Source organism: Alexandromys fortis, unplaced genomic scaffold (genome assembly GCF_014885135.2).
Source record: "Alexandromys fortis isolate MF-2015 unplaced genomic scaffold, M_Fortis_MF-2015_v1.1 scaffold_110, whole genome shotgun sequence".
Lineage (NCBI taxonomy): Eukaryota > Metazoa > Chordata > Mammalia > Rodentia > Cricetidae > Alexandromys > Alexandromys fortis.
The window spans coordinates 876,112-884,934 of record NW_026068014.1 but is presented as its reverse complement, the minus strand read 5'-3'; the positions used below and the strand labels follow the sequence as shown (position 1 = coordinate 884,934).

The 8,823-nt window shown below is 52.8% G+C and overlaps 1 protein-coding gene across 2 annotated transcripts; it reads left to right on the top strand.

Annotated features, from left to right (window-relative positions):
• Positions 1 to 233: 233 nt before the first annotated feature.
• Positions 234 to 4,582, top strand: Dlx5 (distal-less homeobox 5). 2 transcript variants are annotated; one of them, XM_050162232.1, is made up of 3 exons: positions 234 to 757; positions 2,575 to 2,759; positions 3,832 to 4,582. In XM_050162232.1, the coding sequence occupies exons 1-3, from the start codon at positions 403 to 405 to the stop codon at positions 4,159 to 4,161; spliced, it is 870 nt and encodes a 289-aa protein (XP_050018189.1). In that variant the 5' UTR covers positions 234 to 402; the 3' UTR covers positions 4,162 to 4,582. The 2 variants fall into 2 exon arrangements, with proteins under 2 accessions (XP_050018189.1, XP_050018190.1); XM_050162233.1 differs by having other exon boundaries at positions 2,657 to 2,759; positions 3,832 to 3,980.
• The last annotated feature ends 4,241 nt before the right edge of the window (positions 4,583 to 8,823 follow it).

Genomic DNA, 8,823 nt, shown 5'->3' with positions numbered 1-8,823 from the left:
CCCCCCCCACACACACACACACAATCCCTGTACCACTACCAACAACCAACCCCCCCCCTTCTCTTTTTTTAAGCAATGCTTTGTTGTGCTAAAACTAGTTGGACGAGTTAGGGTGTTGCTCTGCTCCCGAGGCCCTGGCCAATGGAACCCGATCCACCCCGCTGTGCGTAAGCGCGCAATTAAGGATTTAACCAAGGCTGTGCTGCGCCTCAGCCAGCAGTCAGCCTGCGGGAGACACAGCCTCCACGACTCCCAGCCTCCTCCTCCCCGCCGCCGCCTCCTCCTCTTCCTCCTCCTCCTCCCTCGCTCCCACAGCCATGTCTGCTTAGACCAGAGCAGCTCCTCAGCCAATTCAGGCAGCAGCGGCCGCCGAAGCAGAAAGACAGTCACCGCCCGGGAGCTATGACAGGAGTGTTTGACAGAAGGGTCCCCAGCATCCGATCCGGCGACTTCCAAGCTCCGTTCCCGACGTCTGCCGCCATGCACCATCCGTCTCAGGAATCGCCAACTTTGCCCGAGTCGTCGGCCACCGATTCTGACTACTACAGTCCCGCGGGGGCCGCCCCGCACGGCTACTGCTCTCCTACCTCTGCTTCCTACGGCAAAGCGCTCAACCCCTACCAATACCAGTACCACGGCGTGAACGGCTCCGCAGCCGGCTACCCGCCCAAGGCTTACGCCGACTACAGCTACGCCAGCCCCTACCATCAGTACGGCGGCGCCTACAACCGCGTCCCGAGTGCCACCAGCCAGCCAGGTAGACGCGCGGGGGCGGGAGGCAGGTACCCAGGGCATCGTCACCCGGCGGGCATGAGGTGGGGGTGGTAGACGAGGGCCACGCTCTCGGCACCACTAGAAAGCACGCTCGGCCGAAGGGAATGGGGGTCCGGAACTGCAAACAGAAGAGCATTTCACCAGGAAATTTGGGGGGTTTCAATGAAGGAACCTTGGAGTCGAAGGTTATCCCTCCCGCGCCCCTCAGGAGTCCCTCCTTAGCTGGATTCTTAAATTGCCTAGCTAGAAAGCCAGGTAGGGTGGAAAGAAGTGGCGGGGCGTGGGGGGGGGGGGTGCGGAATGAAACAGCCCCAGCGGTGTTTGCGTAATAAAAGGAAAGTTAGTTGAAATTCTGGGTGAGCGTGCTGAGTTGGTGAGGTCTAGTTTGGATTAGCCCGAGAAGCGCCCCGAGGCCTCGCAGTGCGGGTGCCGGCTGCGCACCGGGTGGCCTGCGGGCCTGAGGTCTGCAGCCTGACTGAGAAGGGCAAGCAGGGAACTTTGCGGTTTAGCCAAGGCATTTCCAAACACAAAAAAGCCATTTAAAATATCGGAGGGTTGCAAAGAGGTCACGTTGTTAGAGGAATTTTTCCGCCCTCACTCTCTCCTTAGGTGCCTAGAATTTGCCTGCCTCCTCCTTCCTCGAGCCTTCTTTCTTCCCTCCACCTTGAAACTTCCTCAGAGTTACAGGGGGGTAGTGAGCTTGGGAGGTAAATGAGAGGCGTGAAGTCTCGGTGGAGACGTTTTACTGGTCGATTTTGATCTCTCCTCACCAACACATTAATAAGCCTGCTAATATTAGCATCCCCTACTCCAGCAGAGTGGAGACCACAGCCCTCACCCTCCACTCTTCCTCTGGCAGCTGCTTCACACACACACACACACACACACACACACACACACACACACACACAGGCTCTCCCGCTCCTTCCAGCTCCTAGTGCTTTGCGAGGGGGAAGGGGCCATGTGGTCGAGAGGCATGTTTGCGAAACACTGGTTCAGAGGCAGCCCCCCAGCGATGTACGTGTGTAACAGTGAGGATTCTTCCCAGCTCTCTCCCCTTTACTACGAAAATATCTTCCCTACAATATTTTTTCAGTGTATCTGATTGAACTTTGAGTCTGTTCCTCTTGCTGTCTCTGTATTCATGCATAAGGGGAAGATTTTTTTTTTGCCAAGAACATATTAAGTCTATTTGTAAAAGAAACCAGACACATCTGTGCCCTCGCAGATCTGCAGTGAGATTATGGGGGCTGCATAATCGGTTCTCTGTCTGACACGGCCCCGACGGACCGCTTGCCGCTGTAGTGAAGGAACATAGTTTTCTGGTCGGTCTTTGAACTTTAGAGACCTTGGCTAGCATCTTCCCTGACCAAGCGTCTAGCCTCTGCGGGCGCCCGAACAGACGCCGACAGAAGCGGGGTCATGGCCCAGGGCCTCCTCACTTGGTGCCCTGAGAATGGAGTGGGTATTCAAGTCCCAGAAACTCCAGGGAGCCCAGGGTGAATGCGGGGGAGGGGGAGGAGGGAGGGATGTCAGGGAGAAGTAAGCATCTCTGAAGGGTTCCATCTCCCAAACGAAGAAGCAGCTGATTGCGTACGAGGTACCTCTCAGCACTCAGTAGCTCTTCTGTGTATGATTTGGGGAAGGGATTGGTTTCATTGAGGTTTGAAAAGTCGAGGTTGGGAAAGAGAGTGAAGATTACATACTTAAAATCAAACAAAACCTCAGTGAGTTGAGGGCCCATGCAAAAGAGCCGTTGTCTGCCCAAAAGCTCTAACCTAGTCTGTTTTGATTATTTAGAGAAAGAAGTGGCGGAGCCAGAAGTGAGGATGGTGAATGGTAAACCAAAGAAAGTTCGTAAACCCAGGACTATTTATTCCAGCTTTCAGCTGGCCGCATTACAGAGAAGGTTTCAGAAGACTCAGTACCTCGCCCTGCCAGAACGCGCCGAGTTGGCTGCCTCTCTAGGACTGACGCAAACACAGGTAAATCCGGCCGCCGCCGGGTACCGGCCCCGCCTGGCCTGCAAGCCAGGCTGGGCCGCGTGGTTCGGTGCCGACTGGCTGGAGCCGATTCCCTAGAACTCTGCAGACACTCACAGATAGACAGACACTATCCCTTGCACCCTTCCCTCCGTGAGCCAGGCCTGCTGTTAACGACACGTGGCTGTGGGCGCGGGATTTGTCGTTTATCCGGAGTTGCCCCCCCCCCTTTTAGCCACCGAGGGCTGGGGACCAATGTTTCAGTGTGAAAACAAGGGAGAGGCATTTGTGGGGGCGGGGGGATGTCTTGCGCGCGTTTTGAAGAAATGTCTGGGTCTCTTCACAATGAGAAGCTTCCAGGAATAGTGGCCTGGTGGTGGTCTCGAGTCGTGCAAAGGCCTGAATTGTTGTGTCCGGGTCTTGTTCTATCCCTGAGGCAGCTGGAAGCCGCAGCAGCCTGAGGGTCGCGAAATGGGGGGCGCTATTGCACGGGAAAACCCTCCTGGATTGTACCCTTCTTTTCCCTCCCACTCCAACCGGCTGGGGCCTAGAATAAAGAATGTTCAAGCCGCCGCCCAGAGCTTCAGGCAGAGTCTGGCCTCCCAGTGCCTAGGGGAGTGAAGAGAGTCGGGCTTAAGATTGGGAAATCTCCTTTCCCTTGGCACACAGCGCCTTCAGTCTGGTCCACGCCCCTCCCTCCCGGGGGGGGGGAGGGTGCTCTAACCTTCGAGGAGGAGAGGGTGGCCACCCCCTTCCCGGTGCCGCCCCCTCCCCGGTGCACTGGTGCACAGGTCCACCTGTGTACTCAAGTCCAGAGAGAATAAAAGTCGAACCTTGGGGTCGCACCCTAGCTGAAGCCGGGTGCCGCTGATCTGACCAGGGCTTTCTGTGGACCCCACTCCCTGTGTAGACCGAGGCTGCTGCGTCGAGGCATAGGTGGACAGCTGCTGGGAGAAGCCGGGACCGGGTAGTCTAGGGGCCAGAAGAGTCTTCGTTCACCGCCCAGGGAAAGGAGGGAAAGGCGCGGGCATCCTCTGAATGTCCCGGTAACGTGTGCCTTTGTTCCCCCACCCAGGTGAAAATCTGGTTTCAGAACAAAAGATCCAAGATCAAGAAGATCATGAAAAACGGGGAGATGCCCCCGGAGCACAGTCCCAGCTCCAGCGACCCTATGGCGTGTAACTCGCCACAGTCACCAGCGGTATGGGAGCCCCAGGGCTCAACCCGCTCTCTCAGCCACCACCCTCATGCCCACCCTCCGACCTCCAACCAGTCCCCCGCGTCCAGCTACCTGGAGAACTCGGCTTCCTGGTACCCAAGCGCAGCCAGCTCAATCAATTCCCACCTGCCGCCACCGGGCTCCTTGCAGCACCCGCTGGCCCTGGCCTCCGGGACGCTCTATTAGAAGGGCTGCTTGCTCTCTCCTTCTTGCTCAATTTTGGGACTACAGTGTTTTGCTGTTTTAGAAATCAGAAAGACAGGAATTCATACGGGGATGTTTGGAAAATGGAAGCAACAACAAAAAAAATCATGTGTAAAGCTTTTTTTGCATGTAAGTTATTGCATTTCAAAGGACCCCCCTCCCCATTTTTTACGAAAAGAACCTTTTTTTTTTTTTTTGCGCAACTGTGGACACTATCAATGGTGCCTTGAAATCTATGACCTCAACTTTTCAAGAGACTTTTTTCAATGTTATTTTAACCGTGTAAATAAGTGTAGATAGAGGAATTAAACTGTATATTCTGGATAAATAAAATTATTTCGACCATGAAAACTGTTCCTCTTTGGCCCCTCCATAATTGACTAGTGAGGCTCTATGCAGGCGATTAAGAACAAATTATTCAGAAATCCAACAATGCGAAGCAGGAATCAGGAGCTGCAGGAGGCAGACGTGTGTTTGTGCTGGACGTTGTGTTCTGTTTATCTGTCTGCACATGCGGTCTGTTTATAGTACTGTCATCTTTAGGGTGTTTTGTTTTGTTTTGCTTCCTAACCACAAACCCATTTAAATGATATTAAATATAACTTCAATTGTTTTGGGTAGAAAGGCTTATTGCAATCTAAATACATTTCTATTGCCCTGTATGTAAGGAAGCAGGCAGCAGAAATCCCTCAGTAACCTGGAATTCTAAGTTCAAAATGATTCTGGTGGGGAACTCCCTCCTCCAACAGCAAGTGTATTGCAATTAGACAAATTATGGTCCTTTAGAAAATGAGAATCCCAAGATGAGAAAGGAAAGGAAATCTCCTCTCGTTCCAATTATATTTTTCAAAAATCTGAATGTTGGCTATGGCAAGTACAACCTTACACCTCAGAGTCCTGATGTGTTCGACTATATAAATTGCCATAGGGACTGAGAACAATGGTGAGCCTAAAGCACTAGGGCAAGCGAGGACTATGGGGGCAGGGAACATTCCTTTTTCTTTGAAAAATAAATAAATAAAGAAGGGACTTTGGGAGGGGCAGTTAAGGCCCTATATTGATTTCATTTCGTGTGAAATAATGTTCTTAACATAATTGTCCTTCTTTGCCATCTATATTTGGTGGCGCTTTCAGGAGGGGTTCCTGCTCTGCTTTTACACAAAACGGATGCAAAGCTAGTTCTCAACCGTAGGAAATGGGATGCTTGCTGGGATTTCTCTGTGAAGCCATCTTTAAGGCTGGGGTGCAGGAGTTGCAGCAACCTGGCCCCTGACTAGCTCTTCCCTTACACCTCTGTGTGTGGACATCTAGACTGTGCCCAGAGCTATAGCCTGGGCCTGGGCTCTGGAGCTCTGTGTACAGCCCTCCCCGCCCCCAGGCCTGAATTATAGGTGTCTTTGTGGCTGGCTATCCTTTAGTTCACCTAAATCCTTTGGTGTCCTCTTGGGGAGGAGAGATTAGGACATAAAAAAATTCATCCTGTCATCTGAGGATTTCAGAGAGGACCCTGCCAGCAGTGAGAACCAAAGAGGCAAGCTGTGTGCCCCTGGGCCATTTATAGAGTCAGTCTGTCTCGCTAATCTCTCCTTCCTTCCTTCCTTCCTTCCTTCCTTCCTTCCTTCCTTCTTTCTTTCTTTTCATCCTTTCTTCCTTCTTTCTCCATTTTTTTTCTCCCTTCCTCTTTATTTTCCTTCCTCTCTACAAGGCCCACCAGCTTGGAACTCCCTGGGCCATATACATTCAGGCAGCCTGAGCTATTAAACCCTGACTAAACAGGAATGCATCTCCAATTTATCTCCAATTTTTTTTCCCTGTCCTCAGTGCACTCCTCCTGTGGTTGGTGACGATGTTAGGGGAGCAGACCCATTCTGTTTTCTACAGTGGCCGAGTAGAATGGGAAAAGAGATGAAGGCGTCCATTTTTTCCTTTTCTTTCTTTGCTTGCAAAGATTTTTGTAGTTTAGTTTCCCTTACATTAAAAGCCTGGAGCTTTCTGAAGACTTGATCTTGATTTCCAGGACCTGGCTTTTGGATGGCCACGCTTCGGTCCCCACCCGAGGGTGTGTGTTTGGGAAGGTTGGCAGGGGCACACCCACCGCACACCCCCAATATTTCCCGCCCACTGGTTTCCCAAGAGTGTCAAAAATGTGCTTGGAACATGCTCTTTCCATTTTGACACTTGGAGAGGGTGGATGTCATCTCCCGGCTCCCATTCCTGGCTACGGTTTCTTCACTGTTCTGACCACCGGACTCAGCCAAGCGGAGGGAAGGGCGGGTCCAGATGATTCTCAGGGGAAAAGAGAGAGAATGCTCTTCATCACCGCCCTCCACCCCAAGCTGGGGCATTGCTAGTTGTTAAGGACACTAAACGCAGTTTGTTTGGAGCGCGGCGGCACCAGTGGAAGCGGGAAGAGAGGTTGGGGATGATTAGTTTCAGAGAGGTTCCTCCTCTTTTGCGAACCTCACTTGCTCCACTAGTAAAGGTCTCTTGTCTGGAGCGTTTTTTTTTTTTTTTAACTTGGTTGGGGAGCGGTGAACAAAAGTATTCTGGCAAGTGAGTCGCAACGGGCTTTTCTGGCACCACGGGGTTTCTCTCCAGGGAATTTAACTCCCTGCAGTCCTTCGCCCAAGGATGTAAAAATAACAGATCCACAGCAAAGTCTAAAAATATCTGCTTCTCGTGCCCTCCCTCCCACCTTCCTTTGCTTCCCATTGTTTCTCCCTGTATCTAACACGCGCCTATCACTCCTCACAATATTTTGGCTCTGGCAGACCCCACTCTCCCTGGACCTCACACTAGGAGTCGCGTGTGTCTGGCCTTTCCGTTCCTCACTTGCCTGCTTCTCTGCCTAATATCCCCGAAATGAATCAAGCCAACTTCGGAATTAATTTTCTTTACAGTGGACCCCCACCTCCACCCAATACTTTCAATTTCCATCTTCAGACCTCCCTGCAAAGCTCAGGAGACCCATGTTGGCAGGGCTTGAGTGATTTTTTTTTTTTTTTCGGTGCCCTGCTCGCCTCCCGGGCCCTCCTGTGGAAGATCAGATAAATTGGCCTTTGTTTGAGACTTGGGTTGGGTTAGGCGGGTTTTTACTCCCGTTCTCCCCCCTCCCTCCCTTTTCCTGGCGGCCACCTCCTTGTGGGACAAGAGGCGGCGTGGGGATCCGAGGGAAGCTGCATTCCTGTGGGTGCCAGGCGGCTCCAGTGCTGAGCCACAGGGCCTGAGACACACACACTGAAGAACCCGCAGGCCTCGCTGCCCTTGATCTCACTCCTTTGCTTGCTCTTTCCCTCGAGTCGGGCACCTACCCGGGAGCCAGTCCACTCCCAATCGGATCCACCCAGGGTTCGGCCTTGCATAGGAGAGCTTTGACCCACAGGCAAAGATGTACTCGCAACCCCTCCCAATGACAATGGCCAGAACAGTATCTCTCCCGCCCCTTATACCACAACCCCAGGCGCGCCGGCTAGCCTCCCGTGGCTCCTTTGATCGCACCGGACGCCTAGTGGCTCGCGGTGTCCGGGCACTGCGGTTCAGAGTTCCACCCACCGCGCGCCTAGGCCCGACGTTGTGGCTCCGTGCCGTCTCCACACTAGTCAGTATCTAGGACTCTCCAGCCCGAATTCTCCTGGGTGCCTGCTGGAAACTGCTCTACACTCCCGCTTTGCTCCTTGCTTCACGTTGTTCCCAAAGAGGGACCTTTAGGACTACTCAGCCACCCCCTCCCGGCGCCCTCCCCCACCTCCTAGTTCCAGCGCCCCCACTGGCCACTGGGGTCTGGCCAACCTTGAGTTCTCCAGCCCTCAGGGAAGGCACACCCTGAGGGCAGAGCTTGGAGACACAGCTGGCAAGTGCACCACCCTAGAGGATCTGCCCGCAGCCACCCTGCTCCTCACCCACAAGCACCCCCACCCCTCGGCTGGAGGCAGGCTCCCACTACCCAGCTCTGGAGGAGGGGACTCTTTTACTGGCTCTGTCTCCCCGGCTCCGGGTTTCCCTTCGCTTGTACCCAGGTTGCTCGCAGACCTTGCATATTTTCGACCCAGTCCCAGTCTTAAACGAAATTCGGGCCTCAAAAATAGCCCGAATCGCTGTGGTACACGTGGGATTGGTTAAATCTTTTCTACACAGCCTGTACCGGCGACCCGCATCCCTAGTGTTTTCTTTCGCCTCTGACAGGCTTTAGATTTCTTAGCGGCACAAGGCAGAAAGTATACGATGTGTCTAGTGCCCGAGGTATGCGGGATTGAAGGGTGCAGGAGCCTTCCCTTTCAGTCACCGAGGGCAGCCCGCTGTAATATAATAACCTGCTTTATACTTTGAGTTCAAACCTTAAAGATATAAACAGGGAATTTACACGATTCCCTCTTTAAAGGAGTGGAGAGCCCGGTTTTTAGAGCAATTAAATGTTTCTGAATTGTTGTTCGCTTGGGCTTACTTCTGATTTATGGGGTTCTCAAGGAATCTGTTTGCCAAAAGCACATGTATTATTGAGTCTGTTCCACATCCTAAACCAAGATTTATATAAAACCGTGAAATACCACACATCGCGACCTTTCACCACAGGAAGAGGGAAAAGGGCTTCTTGACCTGATTCTCTCTCTCTCTCTCTCTCTCTCTCTCTCTCTCTCTCTCTCTCTC